Source organism: Panthera uncia (assembly GCF_023721935.1).
Source record: "Panthera uncia isolate 11264 chromosome B2 unlocalized genomic scaffold, Puncia_PCG_1.0 HiC_scaffold_24, whole genome shotgun sequence".
NCBI classification, from domain to species: domain Eukaryota; kingdom Metazoa; phylum Chordata; class Mammalia; order Carnivora; family Felidae; genus Panthera; species Panthera uncia.
This window is the reverse complement of record NW_026057580.1, coordinates 64220081-64246510: the sequence shown is the minus strand read 5'-3', so window position 1 is coordinate 64246510 and position 26430 is coordinate 64220081. Positions and strand designations below refer to the sequence as shown.

Below are 26430 nucleotides of genomic sequence, written 5' to 3'. Positions count from 1 at the left end.
TCTCCCTTTACTTAGTTCTTTTTTGATTTCTTTTATCAGTTTTGTAGTGTTTCTCATATAAGTCTTAATACATATTTTGTTAGATTTGTACTTAAGCATTTTATTTTAGGGGGTATTAATGTAAATGGCAATGTGTTTAAAAAAATTTTTTTGTTGAGGTATAATTGACATATTTTATGTATATAACCTAATGATTCAATATTTGTATATATTATGAAATGATGATCATTTAAATCTAGTTAACATGTATCACATCACCATACATAATTATAAAATTCTGTTTCTTGTGATGGGAACTTTTCTTTTTTTTTAAGTTTATTTATTTATTTTGAGAGAGACAGAGACAGCATGAGCAGAGAAGGGAGACTGAGGGAGAGAGAGAAGCCCAAGCAGGCTCGCACTGCCAGCCCAGAGCCCGATGGGGACCTGAACTCACGAAACCTGAGATCGTGACCTGAGCCAAAACTGAGAGTCAGATGCTTAACCAACTGAGCCACCCAGGCACCCTGTGATGAGAACTTTAACCTGTCCTCTCTTAGCAACTTTTAAATATACAATACAGTATTACTATTACTAACTATGGTCCCATGGTGTATATTATGTCCCTAATGGTATTGTGTTTTTAACTTCAAATTCCACTGTTCATTATTGGTGTATAAGAAAGCAATTAAGTTTTACATGTTAACTTTGTATCCTATGACCAGATAAGTAAGTTTTTAAATATTTCTAGCATTGTATAATACCAGTGGAATAGATTTTCTTAAAATTGTCAACTGCCACTTCAGTGTATACATTTTTACCTTCTTCAGGTACAGAGACATCCACCAATCTCCACCAAAAACTCTGTTACCACGTGTTGGGGACTGATCAGTCAGAAGATATTTTGTGTGCTGAGTTTCCTGATGAGCCCAAATGGATGGGTGGAGCTGAGGTATTGTGCTACTGTGAAATTGCCCCACAAAAATGATGTCACATGAATTGTGTATATAAATATTCTTGTGTGATCCTTATGGATAAGTCCTGTGAGTGAATATTCTCTTAAAAATATTGGTATTCAAACTGACTTTTAGTTTTGAAAGTGATAAACCTTTTAACTGCAACCTCCACAGAAAACTTTAATACCATACCTGCGTATGGTGGAAAATGTAAAAGTATAGAATCAGAATCACATAAAGCAAAACACAAACATTTTGAAATTCGGAATCTTATTTCTCAGAGGTGAGGAGAATATCCTTCCAAACATTTTCTTTGTTTAAGTGAGAATGTGGGGAGCAAGAGTGTGTGTGTTTTCCTTTTTACACAGCTTGCCTCTTCATATTTTATTCACCTTTTACATTTAAAATGTATATTTTTAGACATTTTCCCATCATATATATATATAGATAGTTCATGTATACCTTGGGGGTCTTGACCATAATCAACTGTACTGAAGTTTGTGAAGTTACTGGCTTAGATTTTACTCTGTATGTTGAGAATCAACTATGGAAAAACTTAGAGGTGCTTGGAGTAAAATTGTAACTCTTGTTAGTTCATTTCTGGATACTGAGAAATATTTTTTAAATGAGAAAAAACATTCTAAATGTTTTGATATAGGTGGGCTGTTGGCCCATTTTTAATGGGAATGAGAAATCCACTAGGAAGTCTTTAGCTCATGGAACCACTTACCTTTTTTGGTAAAAAAGGAACATTTTATATTTAAACTTCAGCCCATGGGTCTGATTGACTAGGGGGTAGGATAGGAATCCACAGTATTTGAGCTCATGTGCATTGGTACACCTTATTCCAAGTTGTCCTTCTATTTATTTATTTTGTTTCCGTAGACCAGGGGTTGGCAAACTATTGCCTGCCTTCAGGCCAAACCTGGCCTCCTGCCAGCTTTTGTAAATAAAATTTTTGAGGAACACAGGGAACACAGCCACACCATTTCTTTACATACCGTCCGTGGCTGCTTTCAGACTTCAGTAGCAGAGATGAGTAGCTGCCACAAAAGGCCCACAAAAGTTCCCACAAAGCTGGGAACACTTTCTGGCCCTTCATAGGAAAAAAACCACAAAACTTGTCAGACTTGAATGCAGTGTGTTAAAAGTGAATTTCTAGGACTTACATTCTCTGAGACTGTGTCCTTTTTTCATGCTTTTTCTTTCTCACTTAAGTGCCGCCTCCCGTGAGCTTTCGTCTGTAGTTGCTGTTGTCATTTTTCTCACCTATTTGTTTTTAATGGCTTTTCTGACTGTATGTGGAGATTGCTTCTACTCTTTTCTTCTTAGTTCAGCTTCTCCTCCTGCATAAGTCTTCTAGTTACTATGGATAATAGGTGTTTGTTTATAAAATGATACACATCTTTACTGTCATCCAGGTGTAACAATTAGGGAGATAAATATGCTGCCCCAAAACATTTTAATGTCAGTTCATGTGTTTCTTTTTACCTTTTGTGGGGGGGAAGGTATTGATGGGGAAAACTTAAAATAGTATATTTTAATAATCAGTTTTATTCCCTCTGAATTCCTCATAAAATCAAAGACATACTCTTCTAGAGAAATTCTTGTGCTTCAAAGCTAATAATTTCATTACAGCAGAACTGTTTTAATTAAAGTAATCTTATTTGGTTGATACAGTAACATGGGTACTGGAAATAAATGCCAGAATATTTATATGATTTAGCATAGTGGTCTAAAAGAAAACAAACTTCATAGTAAAATACACGTGCAACTCAAGTTGCTTGGATCTCTCTTAGCGTTTGGATGAAGCAGTTAGGTTCTTTTTTTACTTTTTTTTAAAGTTTATTTATTTTGAGAGAGAGAGAGCGCAAGCAGGGGAGGGGCAGAGAGAGAATCCACACCATCAGCATGGAGCCCGATCTCACAAACTGTGAGATCGTGACCTGAGCTGAGATCAACCCTCAGACTTTTAACCAACTGAGCCACCCAGGTGCCCCAATTTTTTTTTTTTTTACTTTAAAAAAAATTGTGGTAAAATAGACATAACAAAATTTACTAGTTTAATCAATTTTTTAAAGTTTATTTATTTTTGAGAGACAGAGAGAGAGACACACACAGAACTCAAAACAGACTCCAGGCTCTAAGCTGTCAGCACAGAGTCCGAGGCGGGGCTTGAACTCATGAACCACATGAGATCATGACCCGAGCTGAAGTCCGAGGCTCAACCAACTATGCCCCCAGGCGACCCTAGTTTAATCATTTTTAAGCATAGAGTTAAGTGGCATGAAGTACATTCACATCATTGTGCAACTATCACCAGCATCCGTCTCCAAAACTTTTTTCAGTTTGCAAAACTGAAACTGGGCCTGCTAAAGCGGTAACCCTCCAGCTTCCCAGCTTCTTGGCTCCCCGGCTCTCCCCGTCCCCTGCTGACCATCAGTCTACTTTCAGTCTATGTTGGACTACTCTAGGTGCCTCATATAAATGTCATCATACAGTATCTGTCCTCTTGTGACTTGGCTATTTGACCTAGCATAAAGTCCTCAGGTTCATCCATGTTGCAGCACGAGTCAGAATTTCCTTCCTTTTTATGGTGAATAATAATCCATTGTGTGTGCCCACCACATTTTATTTACTCATCTGTTGATGGGTGCTTGAGGCATTCCATAGCATTATTGTGAGTAATACAGCTTTCAAGAAATACAGTGAAGATCTATCATGTGTGTATTCGACATATGTATATTCAGTTCTACTGGGCAAGTGACAAGAAAAGCAGATTTTAGTAGTTGAGGTGATCCTTCTACCGTTCTTTAAAAAGACGTTCACTCTATGTAAATTGTCTGATATAATCTTTACCAGAGCCTTGCGAAGGAGGTGATCATTCCATCGCATGGACGGAGTAAAATGCCTGCTAGAGGCATTAGCTTGCAAGCCTGTGGCTGGAACTGCCTGCTGAGTGTGTTAGACTCCATGGCCTGTGTCTTCCTAACCACACGTGCCCGCCTCTTTGGTCAAAAGGAAAGAGCTCTTGCAAAAACAGCAACAATAATTGTTGAAAGGATGGCAGTGACCGAAGGGATGCATCTCTGCTGCACAGAGGTACTAAAGTTGTTAAAAAAACAAGAACTAAAGACCTATATGGTGAGTCCTAAGGAACTTGATGTTGGATCAGAGCCTCAAAAGTGGATGATGCAGAGGAAGTCCATAAGAGAGTGAGCGGGGTTAGTAAACACAAACTGGATGTGGTCTTCCTTGAAGCTGTACTGCAGCTGCCAGGGGAGTCTCATTACAACAGGTGTCACCCTGCCACTTGCTAGCATTGGTTGCTTCATAACCATGCACCAGTGCATGTGCTGCATTGCTCTTTCACTTTTCATGGAGTTGCTTTTAGGATCGTCATTTTGAACCTTGTGTTTGGTTAATCCCTCCAACACTGTCCCGGCATCTGAGCAGAGAGCTGGTGTTACGGTGATGGTGTGCTGTAACACAAAGTAGGAGGTTTTATTCTGGTCCTGTGTGCGTAGCCCTGAGTACATCACTTCTCTCCAGATATGTTTCCTTCATTTCCTCCAGGGCTTTTTTAGCTCTGAAAGTCTAGGCTAGAGGATTTAGCACAACATCTCATAGATGCTGAGGCAGGCTTCCCGGGCCAGGTGGTAGCTGCTGGATGTGAGAGCAGTTTGGGCATTGTGGGTACGGTTGGAGGGCCCTCTGGGGTGAGTGGCTGAGTGTGTGGATGTGTATGAATTTCTCTGGTGAGCTGCCATCCTTCTTTCCTTGGGCTGCTGCAGTCCAGGTTCACTGAGGACTTCCCTTTTATCCTTGATACTATCTCCTTATGACTCTTCCTTCACAGATAGCTCCTCAGCCTTCCTGCAGGAACAGGTCTTTCTTGCTTGAGCAGTCCATTACCTGTAATCAGGGAGTGGCTTTAGTTTTTCCATCCTTGCCTGTGACAGCACCTCTCCCCAGGACGACTGACTTCTATCCAACAGAACCCATAACTTTCTGGATGCTTTTGGGTATTAGAACTGTTCGTAGTCCAAAGCAGGCTCTCCAGTTGACATGCTTCTTCCCTCTCCTTCCAGTTTGGTGAGCACATGGGGGATGGGGGGGAGGGACTACTCAACCCCCAGCTTGGTGGTTTGTTTTGTTTTGTTTTTTTTCACATTAAGACTTTATTAAAGTTAGCCCCAAACTAGCACAGCCCAAATATCCATCATCAAGTGCATGAATGAACTAATTGTGGTACGTCTCTATGATGGCATACTACTCAGCAGTAAAAAGGAGCAAACTGTTGATACACTTAACAGTAGGGATGAATCTCAGTTATGCTCAGGGAAAGAAGCCAGAAAAGAGGAGTACACAGTGTTGGATTCCATTTGTAGAACACTCTAGAAAATGCAGACTAGTCTATAATGGCACATAACAGTCAGTGGTTGCTTGGGGATGGGGGTGGGGAATGGGAGGGAGGGAATATGAAGGGGCAGAGGGAAACTCTGAAGGACGATCACACTGGAACATTGGAATTGACGACGTGCAGGTGAGGCCATTCCCAGCAATGATGGTGACTCCAGGTATCTCACCTCAGTTATTCATCATGGATTAGTTTCTCCAGCGGCCATGCAAGGAGGAGGAATCAGAGGAGGGGAAGGGGATTTCTGCTCCTCTGGAGCTGTTTGCCAGCATCTCCTTGCCACAGTCTACTTGCAGTCATGATGGGTGTCTTGGTGCCGCCTCCCTCATCGCATCCTTTTGTAGTGAGATCCCCTCAGTTCTGTTCTGTGATGTGGACGATAAACTCTCTGGCTCACATTTGTGTTGCCTCCCAAGGCTTCTGCTCCCAGCAGGGTTCCCTTGGGATTGCGCCTCTCTGCAGCTCCCCTCTTCCATCCTGATTCTGCAGAGACCTTTCAAGATGTCTGGAGGCCAGCTACCTTCCCGGTGCCTCTCATTCCAGGGAAAATGACATCCAGGGCTTGCTCCATCCTGGAAGGTGGGTGGTGGTCACGACCACTGTTCTTTCTCCTCACCTGCCAGCCAAGGCCCTCCGGCCCTCAGTCCCCTCAGCTCCCTCATTCCCTTGGGGGTAATGTGAAACCTGTCTAGCATTTGCCTTCAAGGGACAGTGGTGTCAATTATTTAACATAGACTGTGAGGCTTTAGTTGGAAGGCAGGGTCGTGGGACAATAGAAATTGTCATGTTTTAGAAGATTCTACCAGATCAGAAAAAAATTACTTTTATTTTATTTTAAAGATTCGCAGAGCATTTGGGGGAACAAGGAAATCAAGTATTTTGAGGCACTTTTCCCAGCAGAGGGTGCTCTAGATGAAGATTCTGAAAATGTATCCGGTACCTTTAGGAAGGATTAAGGAGAAAATGCCCAGCCTCTTTGTGACCATCTAGCTGAATTCTATATTGAGAACCTAATTCTGTCATAGCTAATTCTTGAAAAAAAAGTTTCTTTTCACAAAGGTAATCCTAATCTTAATGTTTATCACATATCCCTATTGCCATTTTTATATGTTCACTTGTGATCCCTAATAATTCAAATATGTGTCTATTTGTGTGGACATTTATATATTGTACGTACATTATACACGTATTATAAACGTACGTATATGTTGCACTATTTTATATATACACATGTTATACTACATTAACATGTAAAATCACTGCCTGATGCTTGACCCTGTGGGCACAAAGCCAACATTAATTTCCTCACCCTCCCTCCCCCTGCTGAGGTCTAGGCACATGAAGACCCTCGAGGCCTGGTGTGCATCTAGCTCTGCCTGATGAAGCCTACACAGTAATGTCCAGTTGTCCCTCAGGGAATGCTGCCTCACCTGCCCCGTCCTTGTTGGGTAGTTTGGACTTGGAGCAGCAGTTGTCCAGCAGCTTTCTTCCTGGTCAGCCCAGTTCCTGCATTCATTCCCCAGATGCCCAATAAGCCGTTGCCTTGGGTGCAGCACTGTGCCAGGGCCAGGCAGTGCTCAAGAGCAGAGACGGGCATGCTCAGGCCTTTTGGAACATGTTTTTGTTATAGGAAACCATTACGTATAAACATTTTTAAACGTTACTAAGGGGCTTAGGGACTCATGACAATTCCCACCATGTTCAGTTTGTGTGTCATTTTTAAGGGACTGTTGTCCTCTTGACCTTAACTTGAGTAATTGAGCTGGAGGCTGTCAGAGTGTGTCATTAGTGAGCCTTCATTTCCTTGTGCTGTACCAGAGAGCCATGCACTCTCTACTAGCTCCCAGAGACTGATGATTCTCTCTGTTTGTCATGGGAGTGGCTGAGTGGTTGTCTTTATATCAGTCCTGGGGTGGATTCCTAACCAGACTTGGCATGTCCCCGGCTCATCACCTGTGTCCTCTCTTTCATCAGCACTGCATGGCGTGGTAATATCCATCATGCTGATTAGCGTGCGGGAAAATCCCAGCAGCATGGTTGGGAAGAAAAGTCAGGAAACCACACAAAAGACCTGAATGTGAGTAAAAAGCTAGAAAGCGGTGCTACTCTATATACATGAACTAGCTCCTGACTGGAGTTAGTTGGTTTATGTAGTAGTAGGGTTGGATTTGCTGATCAGTCACTTCTCACCTGACCCCTCTTGATCAGTAAGGGAGAAAAGAAAACAAACGGCACATTCTTAAGTAATCAAGCTTCTCTGCCAGACAAACAACCAGGTAGATTGGAAACAATGGCAGCTACATCATGTCAAGACCCACATTGCTCATTTTACTTTGAATGCGTTTTCTTTTCCTAGAGTTCTCTGTCACATCTGTTTGTGGCGTATTGAGGAACACATCGGATAGTATTTGGGTCGATTTCTGTTATTCCCCCATTGCTGTAGTACCACATTGTATTGGGAGAGCTGTGAAATCTGGTTTAATGACTACCTGTTGAAAATGTTTTTGTTAACACATACCACATGAGCTTAAGACTACTCCTGTTGTTCTGTACGAATCTGTCTCCTGTTTTTCTTACAAATCCCTAATCAGTTCCCTAAGTGAAAAGACATCCATAAATGTAGATGATAGTTTGACCTTTAAAAGTTTTCATAGGTTAAGTTTTGGAAACATACTTAATATTAAAGAGATGATGTTATGATTCACAGCTATTATGAGAGGAATCCAAAGGAGACTGTGAAATAAAATTGATAAATTTTTCCTGCTCTGAAGGCACATGATTAACTCTCAAGGCTATTAAAATCCATTTTCACTCCTTTTGTTAACTTTCCAGACAATTTTAAGTCTCACTGCTTTTTAGCATACTTCTTTTATATACACAATTCTTTTATCATAATACATAAAAAAATACTTTCCCCAGTTTGAAAAGGTGCATGTAGATTCAAAATATGAAAAAAAACCTTTCTTTACTTCCTGGGTTCTAAATGGAAATTATTATATGTAGTGAAGAAATTTCATGTCTGTGGAGATTCGGTTATTAACACAAGACCACATGACTGGAGCTCAGTAGCTCTGGCATAAGATCGTTCATGAGTCGTTCTTTGAAAATGGTAATTTGTTTGATGAAAGTCCACTTATTCTCTCCGTATATATAAATATCAGCTCTGTGTCCTGTCATTTTGAAAGACAACTTTGTAGATAAATGATTAGGAGTTTAAAACATTAATAAGTGATCTTCTGTCCATTTTCTCCTAACATGAGATGAAGAAATGCTAGTTGATTCAGGTCATTTGGAAAGCCCAGCTGTTCTTATTGTATAGTATTGAGACTGAGAATAGCCAAATCCAGTGACTTTAACATTTTTATGATGCTGGTAATAATAATACATAATAATACAGGTTTATTGCTTAAAATAAAGTATAAGTATCCTGTTCTCTGGAGAAACTATTATTGTCATATAACTTCTGTTTCACACTCCCCCCCTTTTTTTTTAATGGTTATTTTTATTTTTGAGAGAGACAGAGCTATGAATGGGGGAGGGACAGAGAGAGAGGGGGACACAGAATCTAAAGCAGGCTCCAGGCTCTGAGCTCTGAGCTGTCAGCTGTCAGCACAGAGCCTGACGCGGGGCTCGAACTCACAAACTGTGAGATCATGACCTGAGCTGAAGGCGGACACTCAACTGACTGAGCCACCCAGGCGCCCCATCACACTCCTTTCTATAAATGAATGGATGGTGAAGCTGCTGACATCTTGTAAATACGGAGCAGCCTGACCCAGACCCTGTTCTGAGTGGATAACCGTCACACCTACACAAGGCATTCTTATTTGGGACTAGATTCCCCCGAGGTATATTCTGGTTGCTGCGTATTTCTCTAAATTCTGTGATGTTAATGGCTCCTGGGTTTGTGGAAGTTATATTCCTGAATGTGCTGAGTCACGTGAGTTTTGTGTTTGTTGGAGCAGCATATAACATAACAGAATAAAATAATAAAATACATACTCCATCTTATAGTTTGAATGGTGTCTGTCAAGAGTTTCCTTGGTAAATACTACTATCTCCGTGTAGCTTAACACCACAATATACACAATTAAAATTTCTTCGTGAATGACTGTGGCTTCTTTAATGGAAGTATAGTCTGAAAACCCCATACCTTATGCCATTTTGGTAAATATCAGTGAGTATGGCAGTTGTTACTGGGTACCCTCTTCAAAAACAGAAGCCCACACTTAACAAAGGTTTTCTCGAGTTAGCATAAAATATGCCAAAATGAGAAACCACAGAAGTTAGAAGGGAACACTTCTTTCCACGCTCCTGTGACCTCTTTGTTTGGGAATTTTCCTGGATCAGGGCTGCTTCCGGGCTAGATCTGAGGGGGGTTGGGAGTTCTCAACCTAGTTGATTCACAGCCCTGCGCTGCATTCTTAGGTGAGCACCTTATCAGGGATCAGCTTGATAATCTGGTTCTGCATCTGCTGACTCGTTTCATTTCTAGCTGATGAACTGGGAGAAATGCACTGCTTGTTGCCTCTGCCTAGGGACTGCGTGGAAGCACAGCAGTTGTGGGCTGTGCTAGTTTACACACCATGTGTGTACAGGGTGTTGTGGTGCCTTGCATGCTGCCACAGGTCAGGTTCCTGGGAAAGCAGACTCGGAAGTTGAAAGGGAGTGCTTTGGAAATCTCCGCCTGTGCTGGGGAAGTGAGAGCAGAAGAGGAGGGGCTGAACTGTGTGCAGTCATTACAAAGACCTCAGCCAGTTCTGCAGGGAGCTCTCCAGTTGGGTTGGCCTTCAGCATTTTCCTGACTGGGGGCTGAGGGGTCTGGGCTTTCATACCCTTGCATTAATCAGTCATTGCCTGTGGGAAGAACCCGAAAGAATTTGATCTTGAGAAAGGTGGTTCTCTCCAACCCGAGGACAAGCCTAGAGGTTCTTAGCTGAGCATCCCAGCACCCAGCAGACCACGGCATCCACTGCACATGCTGATGTCCATTGGCAGGATGTGCACTTGAGAATAAGTTTATGTAGCTCCTGTCAAGTACTGCTCTGTGAGCCAGATAGCTACACCAATGAGGCGGTTGTAAGAGGGTAAAATTCAAGCAACCATTTTGAGGGGAATTCTATTTCTCTTTTAAAAGAGAAACCTTCTCTTTTGGGGGCCATCCCACCCCCATATCCTCCTCAGATCTCATTCTTTCTCCAGCTTCCCTCCCTGTTAGCTGCATTCTCTGCACTTCCGCCACACTTTGCCCTTCATGCTATCAGTGCTCCTACCCGAGCATGAGCTCTTGAAGGCCTGTTGATCTGTGTGTTTCAGAACCTGGTCAGCAGCGGCAGACTCTCAGTAGATATTAGGAGAATAAACAGCCTCAGCCCTGACTCCCTGAATACCGGATGGCTGTGTTGGTGGCATGTTAGTTAAATCGTGTCTTTGGGAAAGGGGATGGCAAGTTGTTTGGCACCTCAACTCCTGTGAAAACCGACCACTGTGGTGACATTAGCTATCTCCAGTCCCACCCACCCAGAAGCAAGGGGTGGTGGCTGGGGTGGCTTTTGCATTTGTTTCTGTCTGTTAAGGTTCTCCTGGTTATGGATAATGAAAAGCTACATGGTAAAGAATGGTTATTTATGGGGGCACCTGGGTGGCTCAGTTGGTTAAGCATCTGACTTCAGTGCAGGTCATGATCTTGCAGTCTTGCACTGTGCTGACAGCTCGGAGCCTGGAGCCTGCTTTGGATTCTGTGTCTCCCTTTCTCTCTGCCCCTCCCCTGCTTGTGCTCTCTCTGTCTCTCAAAAATAAATAGACCTTAAAAATAATTTTAAAGAAAGAATGATAGCTTTCATCCCTGCTGGTATTGTGTGGAATGCAGTTAGTTACTGGATTTAATATCCACAAATGTAAATACTTGATTTACAGTGATTCTTTGAATTTTTTGTTAATGTTTATTTGTATAAAAGGTAGATTTTCATGAAGTAAGATCATTTTGACTTAAGGAAAATTAGTTTGAAACAATATAGACATAAAGTAGAAGGAAGCTGTGGAAGGCACAGAATTAAGAATTATGTATTTCATAATTGGCCACACTGGCGTTATCCCAGCCTCGTTGCAACAAGTCAGTGCTTTTGAATCAGATTAATTGCTTCCAGAGAACACAGTACTCTTGCTGGTATCATTATTTAAAGAAAAAAAATGGTATTTTGTGAACTGGAATTTGTAGTGTTTCGTGAAGGCCAGATCGGGCCCTTGACTCACCTGCTTTTCTGTTTTCTTTTTATGTGGATCTCAGAAAAGTTACTTTTTTTCTGTTGAGATTTAAGTGTCCTCCTCATCAATAGTATTTTTCTCTTTTCCTCCCAGTGAGCTCCAAAATACCTTTTTTAAATTGCCTTGTAGTCTGAACGTGAAGCCGTGGTTAAACATGCATTGCTACAATTTTAGTGGATCAAGGTGTATTTCTAATCTATATATTTTGGGGCAACAATGACACGTATTTTGAAATCTGTCATTTTGAAATGACACTGATTTTGAAATCTGAGACCTTGAGCATTTGAAAATTCAGAGTTTCCAGTTTAGCAGATTTGTTTAGTGGCTATGGAACATCACTGGACTGTGACGAAGAGAGTTACGGTGAAAAAGAGAGACTTAATTGGCATCCCAACAGCAATATACCTTGGGGTTTCCTGCCTTAGATTAAATATAAACTGCTACAATATTTAGTTCAGCCAGAAATCCTGAGAAAACCTCATTAGATGTGCTTGAGACACAGCTTTCATCAGAGGTTTGGTGCGATTCTGGCAGTTGAGTTTTACTGCCCTGTCTTTCTGTTGGCTGAATCACTACAACTCAGTTAACCACCATTTATGATTGCGATACTTTAAGCACTAAGCTATAAAAATTCTGTCTTGATTTAAAGGACAAGAGAACAAAAGTCTGAAGTATTAATGAGGCTGCTTTTCATTACATTTAATAAAGTTATGATGTAAGGTTGCTTGATGACATCAATATAGGACCATTTAAAAATAAGGTGGAACTTGGGGCATCCGGGTGGCTCAGTCGGTTAGGCATCCAACTTTGGCTCAGGTCATGATCTCATGGTTCGTGGGTTCGAGCCCTGTATTGGGCTCTGTGCTGACAGCTCAGAGCCTGGAGCCTGCTTCAGATTCTGTGTCTCCCTCTCTCTCTGCCCCACCCCTGCTTGTGCTCTCTCTCTGTCTTTCAAAAATGAGTAAACATTAAAAAAAAACATTAAAAAATAAAAATAAGGTAGAACTAAAATTCTAGTCATGAGTTTATTCACTATGTATATGAAAAGCTTAAGGAAAGTGTGTAAAAACCTAGAAATAGGTTATATAACTCCCAAAGTCAAAGAAGGGACAACGTTCATAAATTTGTATCAGGGGCGATTGGGTAGCTTAGTTAAGTGTCCGACTCTTGATTTCAGCTCAGATCATGATCTCATGGTCATGAGATTGAGCCCAATGTTGGGCTCTGTGCTGGGCATGGAGCCTGCTTAAGACTTTTTCTCCCTCAAGGGGAGCCTGCGTGGCTCAGTCAATTAAGTGTCTGGCTGCAGCTCAGGTCATGATCTCATGGTTCATGGGTTTGAGCCCCACATCAGGCTCTATGCTCACAGCTCAGAGCCTGGAGCCTGCTTCAGATTCTGTGTCTCCCTCTCTGTGTTCCTCCATCACTCATGCTGTTTCTCTCTCTCTCTCTCAAAAATAAATCGAACATTAAAAATTAAAAAAATATTTTCTTAAGATCACTTTTCTCCTTCTCTCTTTACTGTCCCCAGCTCTTGCTCTCTCTCTCTCTCTCTCTCTCTCTCTCAAAAAAAAGAGAAAGAACGAAAGAAAATTTATATTAATACAGTGCAAAGAGGAAAGAAGGGAAAGCAAGGTGAATACTCAAAATTAACATGGAAGCCAGTACTTCAGCATGACAATTAATGAAAATGGAATACAAATTCTGAAGTTGGGTTTTTTTAAAACTCAGTCAAATCTAATGTTCTTTTGCAAGAGACCCACTTAAAACATAATGACAGGTAAGTTGGAAATACAGTGAGGATGAAAATGGAGAAAAGAATTAACGGAAATCAGAAATTTATGTAAGGATTCTCCAAAACTGACGATATCTGAAAAGACTGTAAGGAGCCAGCAAAAGATAGAAGAGAATGTACCTAGAGTCATTCGGTATTATGTATAATTTGTGGCAAAAACCCATACAGCAAAGTATGATTCATGTTTGTGAAAGGAAACTGTTTCTGAACTCAGAAAAAAAAATGTCACCAGGAAAGAGCAGCCAAATTGAACAGGATTTTCTAGAATATTTGATGAAACTAACTTCTTTGGAATCTCGCTTCTATTTCACAAGTACAAATTATGTCTGTGCTTTAAAATGATTTTTTCTGAGAAAGCGATGCTTAACTTAAGACATCCAACGTGCTGCCAGGTGTTTAAAACAATGGGTATTTTAGACATGCATAGCTGTTATGACTAATTTATAAATGCAAAGAACCAAATTGACAAACAGCTGGTCTACCAAAATGACCCTGTAGATAGACAGTGGATGGACATTTTTGGAGAGCTGGAACCTAATTCCTACAAGTCTAAGCACTTGCTGTTGGTGGTAAGTAAAATCCTAAGTGTTCCATGCTCAGGCACTCTTGTCTAGATGACATTTCGCTCGGTATTATCACATTGCACTGATAGAAGGAATCAGCATATGTGGGCGTGATGGGGGCAGCGGAACAAGTCAGAGTGAACTTTTGATGGTTTCACTTCTACGTGAAAGAAAAGAAGCATGCCCCAAAGGCTGCAGGTAGTTCACAGAAGTATTATTGGAATAGAAAACAGAAACAGTAAAAATACCTTACTGTGTAATGAGACAGAAAGAAATATATCACTATGTTTTTTAAAACTTTTTGTATTATGTTTATTTGTTTATATAGAGAGCACGCGCACAAGCAGGGGAGGGGCAGAGAGAGGGAGAGACAGAATCCCACCTGTTATGTTTTTTATTAATTATGGGTATTCTCTTTTAAATTAGTTCTACCTTAATTACATTCTTAATTTTTATATCTGTGTATTTCAATCATGCACAGTAATGTACTCTAAAAAGAAAGTGTAATTATACAATAAAGAATTAAAAATGAGTTAATGGGGCACCTGGGTGGCTCAGTCCGTTGAGCGTCCAAGTCTCGATTTCAGCTCAGGTCATAATCTCACAGTTTGTGAGTTTGAGCTCCGTGTTGGGCTCTGCGCTGACAGCATGGAGCCTGCTTGGGATTCTCTGTCTCCCTTTTTTCTGCCCCTGCCCCTGCTTGTGCTCTCTCTTGCTCTCCCCCCCCCCCCCAATTTTTTTTTTTTTTAAATGAGTTAAAAAATTATAGATATATAATGACAGTTATTTGCTTCTGGCCATGACGGTGTAACCGGTCTTAGAGCAGCCCTCCTGCCATAAACAGCTAGAAAACTATACAAAATAAAGCATTCATTTGCAGATATTGGTCAACAGGCATTGCTGGACTATCATCTGTAAGAAAGACAAATGCTGTGATTGCCCTGTATTTCTGCCTCTCTGGAGCTATTTTCTGGAGTCTGGCACAAGGAAGGAAGAACCCACAGAGTACTGCAGTCTCATTGAACTTGGTATCCAAAGAATTCAGGAAGACTGAAGCCACTGGAATTTGCGGGCAGAGTACCAAAAGGAGGGAACTACCACTAAGTTCCAGAAATCTGCCTTGGTATCCCTTTGTGTCTTTGTGGACTACTAAGTATATGCATAGAATGAAACTTCGTGATTCAAGCTTATAGGGTGCTATAAGCCAACAAGTAACAGGTCTGAGAGACTGTCGCTTTCTGACCAAAGTGAAAAGACCTTGTGAACATCTGGGGTGTTCACTGGTACCCCAGAGAGGCCATGCCTTTGCAGTGAGGCTGTAGATGTTTCCCAGCAAAGCTTGAAAACAAGTTCCGAGTGATCGAGCTGACCCACTAACACATTAACTGCCTCAAAACTTTTTAAAGGAATACAAAAACAAAACACTAAAAAAATCCAGACCACATTCAAAATGTGTAGAATCCAATTTTAAAAAGTTGCTAAGTGTGTAAAGAAGCAGAAAAATGTGACTTATAACCAGGGAAAATAGTAGCCAATGAAACAGATCTCGAAGTGACAGGCAGGATAATGAGCAGAGACTTTAAAAAAAAAAACGGAGAGGCACCTGGGTAGCTCAGTCAGTTAAGCCTCCAACTTTGGCTCAGGTCGTGATCTCACGGTTCGTGGGTTCAAGCCCCGCATCAGGCTCTGTGCTGACAGCTCAGAGCCTGGAGCTTGCTTCGGATTCTGTCTCTGTCTCTCTCTGACCCTCCCCTGCTCATGCTCTGTCTCTGTCTCTCAAAAATAAATAAAATGTTTAAAAAATTTTAAAAAACAACTTATAAAGTAACTTTTAAAGGATTTAAGAAAACATTAGTATAATGAACAAAGAAACAAAAAATTCAAAAATCAACCAAACATTCTTCTAGATGTGAAAATAAACCATCCGAATCAAAAAATGCTCTGCATGGGCTTAACAGCAGTTTAGATACTACAAAAATGTCAGTGAATTTGAAAACAGGACAATTGAAAATAAACCAAAAAGAAAAAAACTGAAACAAAAATGAACACAGCCCCACTGACCTATGGGGCAGTGCTAAGTGATCTAACATTGTGTATCTGAAGTCCTACAGTAAAGTGAAGGGACACAAAAATGTAAAGGAGGGGAAAAAAAAAAGGCCAAAAGCGTTACGAATTTGATAAAATAGACAAATCCACAGATCCAAAATGTTCAACAAATCTCAAGCTACTACAGCAAAGCCCATTATTAATTTGCATTAAAACCTAAGATAAAAATCTTAGTTTTAAGATTAAAAAAAAAATCTCACGAGCAGCCAGAAAGAAGAAAACACAAAATTACATGCAGTGAGAAAAAGATAGAAAATTACTTCTCATCTGAAACAATGCAAGGCAGAACAGAATGGAAAGACACTTTCTTAGGCCTACCTTGACTACCATATTTAAAAAGTTACAGTTCCTCTCCCCACATCCTGCCTCCCTTACCTACACCTGTTCATGTTCTCCATGGCATTCATCATTTTATAATATGCTACATAATTCCATACTTATCTTCTCCAGTAGAATGTAACTTTTTTTTCCCTGATTTGTTCACTGATATATCTTTAAATGTCTTGTACATAATGGCTGCTTAGCAACTATTTGTTGAAAAAACATATTAACAGTTGTTGGTAAGTATGTTAAGATTCTCCAGAGAAACAGAACCAACAGAATGTGTGTATACACCTATAGGAGAAAGATTTATTTCTAAAGAATTGGCTAATGTGATTGTGAAGGGTAGGTTGGCAGGCTGGAAATCCTGAGTTTTCAGTTTGAGTGCAAAGGCAGAATTCCTTTTTGCTTGGGAAGGTCACTGTTTTTCTGTTAAGGCCTTCAGGACTGATTGGATGAGGCACACCCACATTATGAAGGGTGATCACCTTTTAAGAGTCCACCAGTTTAAATGTTCATCCCATCTAAAAAACACATTCACAGGGGCTCAGTCAGTTGAGTCTCTGGCTTCAGCTCAGGTCATGATTTCACAGTTCATGGGTTCAAGCCCCGCATCGGCTTCTGTGCTGACAGCTGAGTCTGGAGCCTGCTTTGGATTCTGTGTCTCCCTCTCTCTCAAAAATAAATAAACAACAACAAAAACAAAAACACCTTCACAGAAACATCCAGAGTAATGTTTGACAAAGTACCTGGGTACCGTGGTCTAGCCAAGTTGATACGTAAAATTAGCCATCACAGTAGGATATGGAAAACAGGAACTGTTACTCACTGTGAAATGTAAGATATAAGTTGGTGCAATCATCTTGGAAAATTATTTGGCCACATCTAAGAAAGTTGAATATGTGAGTGTCTTACCACTGAGCAAGTTTACTTCTAGTTATACACCTGAAAACACACACATAAGGCCACAAATAAACGTGTTCAAAACTTCTCTGAAGTGTGGCTTGTGATAGGAAGAAAATAGAAATAAAACATCTATTCGTGGGAAAATAGATCAATTAATTGTGGCATATTTCTAGATTGAAATACTGCATAGCAGTTAAAACAAATGAATTAAATATACATATATTGACATGGACTAATTTTTTTAATTCTGTTGAAAAAAGTGAGTTACAAAAGGATGTGTGTGTGTGTGTGTGTGTAGAGAGAGAGAGAGTTTGATACCACTTATATCAATTTGACAACTCAAAATCATAATATATCGTTTGTTTTATGAGTTTACCAAGATTCTTTTTGCTACCTGAGAGTCTCCTATTTGATTCCGTAAAGGAAATCTACAGAAGCACAGGCTTTTGATCTTCGACGTCTTGCTGTAGAGGTGACTAGATACACAGAAAGAGTTGTTCCACAGCAACTGGCTGATGCCAGCAGTGTGCACCACAGATAAACTGCATCATGCCCATTTTGCTAATTCTTACTCATTCACAACAATTTTAATATCTGTAACCCGTGACAAAATTTCAAAGTCAGAGATACTGATATTCAAAATGACAGATTGCATCTATTTTCAGTTAAAGAATAGACTATAAATTTAAATCAAAATCACATTGAGTCATGACATTCAGTTTTATCTATTGATATTTTCTACTTAAATATTTCACTGTTTTTTAAACTGTGATGTAAGAGTAAAATAAGTTAAAGCTGATGTTCATCTTTTTTTTTCTAACTTTCTTAGCCACACATAAATTTGGAATGAACATATTGCATTTGAGGTTAACCTTTAGTTTTTACTTAACCGTGCTTTCGCAGACAATATTTTCTAATCAGTCCCCTCCCTGCACTGTTTTTATTTCCTTCCTAGTTGTCTGACGATGGTTGCTATGTCTTATTATCAATAAGGGAGGGATGTGATCCAGTAAACCGACTCTGGTACTGTGACCTACAGCAGGAATCCAATGGCATCACTGGTAAGTTATCTTTCAAACAGGTAATTATTCCAGAAAGCTCAATTAAAAAAGCAATTGTTTTGGTCTTCTAATTGATTTCCCAAGAAACCTTCCATTCAACCACATCATCTCAGTTCATATTTTTTCTTTCAGTATTGTTCCATAAAATGAAGAAAAATTGAATGAAGCTTTTTGTTGGCTTTAGCATTTTCTCCATAGATTGAGGTTAACCATATGCTTTGCGTATGACTGTGAAAATGTCCTGTGCATATTGCAGTTGAAGAGTGTTAAGGAGAAACTAGCCCTTTGGTCTGTAAAGCATTATAATTGTCCAGATGTAATGGTGCAAACTGTCACAGGCTAAGGTAAGAGACCAGTGAGAATTTGCCCGGTTAACAGGTTCTTAAGACAGTTTCTTAGCACTGAGCAGCATGCACAATAACAGCCTCGTTTTGCTTCCTGGAAAGCCTTCTACATCATGATAGCAAGCATATACCAGCTAGTTACAAATTGTGGAGGTGGCTCATTTTAAATGTTGTTCCCTTGAACATCTATGTCATACCAGCACCATCCTCGAGCATTAAAGCTCTCCAGCTGCTTAATGTACTGTGCTGAGAATTCCCAGACCCAACAACTCTACAGATATGCTGGCACTCAGATAAGGACACCAAACTAATCACCCTGTGTTATGGTTAATGTAAAATAAATATATTTTAGATATGGTGACACAGATTTTCAAACTATACAATATTGAGTACATTTCTAATTATTAATTAGATTACTTCATTATTGGTACCTAATTTTGTATTACATTATGATAAGAAAATATACAGTTTTTTTTTTTCTTATTGATCGGGCATTGCATCATTTTTAAACGTCCCTGAGCAATATCGGCATCCTGACATTCTTAGATACTGCAGAGCGCCATTCACAGATACAGCAGCATGAAGTCCACAGATTTATTCAGGTGTGAAATATATATCCATTTCATGAAGATACGTGTGGGTTTGGTTTCTTGTTTTTCTGTTAAAAAAAAAAAAAGATGCACCCATTTTGATCTCAAAAGAAAATTGGATCAGCCACATTAGTTTTCACATTCTTTGACAGGAGCAAAGCCAGCACCCAAGAATTATTCACTTGAGTTGCGAGTCTAGGTGTACCCAGAACTGGACCTCTGAAGAATGAAATCCGAAAGGAGCAGTGACTAGCTGTTTCTGTGCTGTCATCTTGACAGTGTTCCTGTGTGAGTCCAAGATGGTGGGAAGGACTTAGCCTTTCTCCAGTTTATTAAAAATTCTAGTTACAGCGACCTCCCTCCAGAGAGTGCTGGTTTCATTTCCTACTTATTACCTTGTTATATCTTTAAATTATTAGATAGACTTGTTATTAAATGATACAGGTTACAAAAAACACAGGTTGCTTAATTTACTCTAAATACAGAGAAGAGAATTTCTTCCTGGTACTCTGAGCTTGGATTGCTGTGTCCACTTTAATAATAGTAATGCAGTGAGTGAAACTTCCAAGGGCTGGCAGAACTGGAGGAAACCTTGTTTTCTTCCAAACCTCTCAGTCCTTATCTGTTTGTTTTCACCTTATATACTTTTTATTCCATGATTTATCATTGCCTCTTTACTGAGGAATTAGAAAACGGCCTGTGGGGTGGCGTCTGGGTGGCTCAGTCGGTTGAGCCTCCAACTTCAGCTCAGGTCATGATCTCACAGGTTTGTGGGTTCGAGCCCCGTGTCGGGCTCTGTGCTGACAGCTCAGAACCTGGAGCCTGTTTCTGATTCTGTGTCTCCCTCTCTCTCTGCCCCTCCCCAGCTCACGCTCTGTCTCTCTCTCTCTCTCTCAAAAAAAAATAAATAAATAAACATGAAAAAGAAAACAGACTATAGGACCCAGAGATTGAGATTCTGGAGGGAAGACAGTGCAGAGATTCACTAGGCCATCACGAATAAAATTCCAGACACTGTAGCCCTGGATGAACATGAAGGAGAAAAAAGGGACACATCTAAGAAACCATAAATGGCTATGATGCATTCAGATAGGAAGATCCTATTTACAAAATAAGCCAGGTCGTGGCCTGCCCTCCCAATTTGATCTTTTCCTTGAATTACCTTGTCTTCTCTGCTTCTTAGGTGGTTTTGTTTTTTTGGGTTTTTTTTTGCAACTTGGGTAAAGAGCCTAGGGCAGAGTAAGCATTCAGTAAATGTTAGCAATTATTATTTTCTAAATTGTTCTCTCTTTTTCTTTTTAATTCATCCAGAGGAACTTTAAGGTTATTTTGTCATGATCTGAACAGCTGTATGTTTGACTAGGACTGTGTATAAACCTATAAATTTATTTGATATTAGATCTCTCGGTGGAACCACATATTTCTTTTGTTCTTGGTCTTTTTTTTTTTTTTTTTCCTACTTTTATGTACGCTCTACACCCAATGTGGGTCTTGAACTCACAGCCCCAAGATCAAGAGTTGCATGTTCTACTGACTGACCCAGCCACGTGCCCCCTAACCACATATTACTTGTTACAGTTATCCCTAGGTGTTTTGTATTTGTGAGCTATTGATGGCTTGTGAAGGTGTCTGTCAGGGTTTAACCAGAGAAGCAGAGCCAGTAGGAGATCTACATTAAGACATGTATTTCAAGAAATGGGCTTATGTGATTGTGGGACTAGGTAGGTAAGTCTGAAATCATTAGGGCAGGCCATCAGGAAGAACAGGCTGGAACTCTCAAGCACAGGCTGAAGCTGCTGTCCACAGGTAGTATTTCTGCCTTTTCAGAGAAGCCTCAGCTCCACTGATTGAATCAGGCCCACCTAGATTATCTAGGATAGTCTCCTTTGCTTAAAGTCAGCTGATCATGGTCTTTAATCACATCTACAAAATACGTTCACAATAACACCTAGATTAGCATCTTCTTGATTAACTCAGGACATTAGACTAGCCAAGTTGACCTGTCAAAAACACCATCACGGTGACCTCATGGAAAAAGCACATGGAGAGGAATAGAGTTAACAAGTCTTACAACACTAACCTGATTTCATTTTCTAGTAAGGTTATTAAACTGACCAGTGTTTGGCATTCATTGAGGCACTTAGAAAAATATGTGATATCCTATAGACTTTGAAGTGTATAATAGGATAGGTGGATTTGAAGCTGTTGATTTACACACTGATATGCATACTGAACGCATTAGAGAATGTTTTCCACTAATAGCTGCTAAATTCTGGGGGTAGCTGGGCCTGCCATCTTTTTTTAATTATTGCTTTGCTAGCATTAAGTTTGTGGGTAACGTAAACCTCAGAGTAGTTACTCTTTCAAATGGCAGTCCTGGGATTCTGAAAGCTCTCCACAGTTACAGTGATTGGCCATTGCTAATACAATGACATGGAAATCCATTTCCATCCTTGGGTTCAAACTCAGTTGCATAGGACAAGATCAGAGAGATCTTGTTTTTTTGTGTTTTGGTTTTTTTAAATTAATTGCTTGTTTATTATGAGTCAATGATAGGATTATGACTATTTAAAGAAACAAGTACTATGTGTCAGTTGAACTGTTGAAGACATTAAGTGAAGCATATTTAGTTTATAACAGGAAACACATAGCATATTGAGATAGTGATCATTAAAAATTTTTAAATAACCTCTATTAATTATAGTTGGATATATTGGAACAATAACCAGAACACTTTCAAATCAGATTTGAATTTCAGTCTCAGCTCTATAACTAAATAACTGGTGAACCAGGCATGGGAATGTTTTCTCTCAATGTTTCCATTATTTCCATGACTACAGATGGGGAAGTAATACCTACTTCATGAGGAATTGTGAGGAATAATGAAGAGGTATGGGGCCGGGCTTAGCAGAGTTCCTGGCATATAGTAGTTTCTCAAGGAGTCCTCCTTTCTTTTTTCCTTCGTTTCTTGCCTGAAAGAGGAAGACTTGGAATCCGGACACTTTGGTTTTGGGTAACACTGTAAAATAGATAGAGAATATCCTAGTATAAATGGTTATCTTCAGTATCAAAGCTACTCTAAACATAGATCTTGGTGTTGACTTAATTTTCTGCAAAACCAGATTCATAATAAAAAAAAGGTCCTTTCATTGACAAAAATGTAAATAGGTGTGCCTCTAAGTGTGAGACTATGTGGGAAATGGTCTAATTGTATAGGTTGATAATTGAAATTTTGGGAGTTTATATGCCCAGTTGGTAACCATGACTACTGCCAGGGATCTTTTTCTTGCTATTTCCTTACCTACTCTTCCATTTTTGTTATACTTTTAAACTAGGGGAAGAATAGTTAACATTTAACTTAAATGCTAAATGTGCTAGTTAACTATTAGATGAGTTAGATTTGGATACCCGGTGACTGAAAACTGAATCCAATGTTATAAAATCCTTCATTTTTAAAAAATTTTATTTATTTATTTATTTATTTATTTATTTATTCATTCATTCATTTATTTTTGAGAGAGAGAGAGATCGCGCGCACATGCACCCACAGGGGAGGAGCAGAGAGACAGGGAGAGAGAGAATCCCAAGCAGGCTCCATGCTATCAGCACAGAACCCGACACGGGGCTCTCAGTCCCACAGACCAAACCAGAACATAATGACCTGAGCTGAAATCAAGAGTCGGAGGCTTAAAAGGGACTGAGCCACTCAGACACCTCTGAAATCTTTCATTTTATATTGCTGAAATTTATATCCCTTTTATAACCTAAAGCCTTTTTGCTATGATTTCAATCCTTTTTACCTTAAAGGCAGGGAGAATTCTCAGCATTTTCATGTAAATTAATTCTTTGTTTATTAGGGCAGGGCTAAATTGCTTGTCAAAAAAACTAAATAATTTCATTTAAATTTTTTTTTTTTCAACGTTTTTTATTTATTTTTGGGACAGAGAGAGACAGAGCATGAACGGGGGAGGGGCAGAGAGAGAGGGAGACACAGAATCGGAAACAGGCTCCAGGCTCCGAGCCATCAGCCCAGAGCCTGACGCGGGGCTCGAACTCACAGACCGCGAGATCGTGACCTGGCTGAAGTCGGACGCTTAACCGACTGCGCCACCCAGGCGCCCCTAAATAATTTCATTTAGGTAGCACTTTGTAACTTTTCTATGAACTTTGTCTCCCAAGAAAATCCTCTACCCCTGTGCATTTCAAAATGAGAATCACAAAAAGCACAAAAAAGTAGCCAATGGCTATATAATATCATAGGGAAAACACATAAAGAAAACAAAACTACATAAATACAGGATGGAAAAAAAGTCTTAGAATATTGAGAGTTAAAGGAGTTCCCTTTGAAACTAGATTCCTTTGTCATTTACATTTGTCGAGTAAATTTGTTTCTCTTCCCCAACCTGCTGACCATTTTCCTGCTCACCACTCTGCCTGATCTCTCAACCTGTTACCCTTTGCCTCACTTTGGAGAACTTCATTTCCGCCATTTACATGTGTAGTATTTTTACTTAATAATATGAACACATCTGGAAAGGTGCCCATTGCCTTTCCACAGGAACTGCACTTCAGGTTGGTGGCTGCTCCTTTCCTGACCTTTCTGAGCAGGAAACTCCTCTGCCTCCCCCATTTACCATTGTGTAGAAACAGCACCAGACAGATCATCTAGGCCTTAGAAGTTTGTTTAAACAATTTCCTAGGTGTTCCAAACAGCTAAGCAAATGTCTTCCAAAGAATATCACACCCCCTCCCCTCCATGGGGCGCCTGAGTGGCTCAGTCGGTTGAGCATCTGACTTCAGCTCAGGTCATGATCTTTGGGTTCACGAGTTTGAGCCCCACGTCAGGCTCTGTGCTGACAGCTCAGAGCCTGGAGCCTGGTTTGATTCTGTGTCTCTCTCTCTCTCTCTGTCTGCCCCTCCCCCGCTCACACTCTGTCTCTGTCTCTCAAAAATAAATAAACATAAAAAAATTAAAAATCTATATATATCACCCTCCCTTCTGTGTGATATTCTGGCTGCCAGAGACATGTTCTGAGTTGCTATCTTCTTTCTCTGGGGGAGGAGGGATTTTTGCCCTAGCAGTTACCACAGGGTTGACACCTTTTCTTCTGCAGTTGGCTTTTCTCTTCCTTTCCCCTATTCTTATTTCTTTTTTTCACTGTGCAAAAACAAACAACAACAACAGAAACACTTTGTGTGAGTGTTTGTGAGCTGCATGAGATCAGGGACTTTGTCTTGCTCCCTGGAGTGCCCAGCACCTAGAACAGTGCCTGACAGATAACAAGGAGTCTGTCCTTGGCCAGATGTTAGTCAGACTTCCCTAAGCCCTCTTCTCAACCAATCCTCAGCCTTGGTTCCTCAGCCTCCTCTCCTTTGTTGGGCCAGCACAGCTCAGTTGTAGCAAGAATCTCACTAAATCAATTTAAAGAGAATCTCCTACCCTCCATATCTGATCACCCTTAATATCTGATCAAATTCCTCATTCCTCCCCTATGTGATATCTGATTACCTTGACCTGCCTTCACCACGAATATTAGTAGGTTGTTTTAACTAGCACCCCCCCTACTCCATGTGTCCTCTTAGTGACCACCCCTCTGTCCATTCTGCTCATTGGCTATAAATCCCCAGCTTCCTTTTTTGTATTTGGAGTTAAGCCTGATCTCTCTCTCTCTTATTGCTGTAGTCTTAACACCTCTCTCGGGAGTCCTGAATAAAGCCTTCTTTACCATTTTAACAAGCGTGAGATAATTTTTTTCTTTCATGTAGACTCCTAGAAGGTGGGTACCAGCTTGTCTTGAATGATGTTGTTGTTTATGGCTCATGGTGCTCAGGTGGCCCTGCTTTATAAGCCATCCTCCATCAGTCACTGGTCATGTTCCTGTAAGCATTTTGAATCTTCTCTTTTCTGGCCTCCTCAAGTTTTTTTAGTTAAATTTTTATCCTTTATGAAACCCTGAGAATGATGAATAAGTACAGGCCATGAATAAGTACAGACCATATACTCCAGTTGTGTATATTGTATGGGCAGAAGTTTTTCTTTCTCTTCTTCTGTTCCTTGTTTAAGATCAAAAGTGAAGAACCACTTAGGACACCAGGCTGGCGTGACAATTTAATAGTCTGCAGGAGAAAAGACAGCTGGGTCTTGACTCCTGTGATTCTTAATGTGATTCATGCCTGCAGAATAGTTGAAATTAATCATCCTGAACCTTGGAAGCAAATGATTTGTGTCTGGATTTTCGTAGTTATATTTTCTGTATTTAATTAAGAATTTTCAAAATTATATATATATTTCATTTCCTAAGTTTATTATCCAATTTGAATATGCAGTTGACCTTTGAACAACCCAGATTTGAACTCTGCAGGTCCACTAAACGTGGATTTTGGGTTTGTTTTTTTTTTTTAATAATAAATACAGTATTGTACTATAAGTGTATTTTCTTTTATGACTTCTTAATATTCACTTTTCTCTAGCTTACTTTATTCTAAGGATACAGTATATAATATGTACAAGATACAAAATATGTGTTAATGGGTTGGTTATGTTATCAGTAAGGTGCCTAGTCAACAGTGGAATGTTAGTAAAATTTCAGGGGAGTCAAAAATTATATGTGGATTTTTGACTGCAGAGGGTTGTTGGTATCCCTAACTCCCACGTTGTTCAGGAGTCAACATATATATAAAGTTACTTCATATCAACTAAATTCAGAATAAATTTTTACAAATTTTCTATATTATAGTTATCAGGCCTTAGATTTGCTCTTTTTTCAAATATGTGGACTTAAAAAACTTTTATTAAAATTTCATTTATACGTTAAAAATATAAATGATGGTTTTCAAGATACTTTTATGCATATTTATCTTGGTGTTCAGTATAAATATTTAACTTATATTTCTAAATGTTTTTACTGGAAAAGTCTGAGACCACTATTTTAAAATTTGGTTGCTTCTGTTGTCTCACACTGTCAACAAATATATGTAAGTCTCAGTCTAAACTGTGGGATTGGGTAAGTGTTACATATTTAGTTACAAAGCACGCGTGTAGCATGTATCAGGTGCCCCACTCTGCGCCGTCATTCCTGCTGGATGGTCTCTGTGAGGTCGCCAGTGCACAGTTTCGGGGCTTAT

General features: G+C 39.9%; 1 protein-coding gene across 1 annotated transcript in view; it reads left to right on the top strand.

Annotated features, from left to right (window-relative positions):
• The window catches only part of PREP (prolyl endopeptidase), a 119874-nt gene that overhangs the window by 32816 nt on the left and 60628 nt on the right, over positions 1-26430 (top strand). The window contains exons 6-7 of the mRNA XM_049654074.1: positions 810-931; positions 18266-18371. Of these exons, the coding sequence (XP_049510031.1) occupies positions 810-931; positions 18266-18371 (228 nt within the window). The remainder of the gene's footprint in view (positions 1-809; positions 932-18265; positions 18372-26430) is intronic.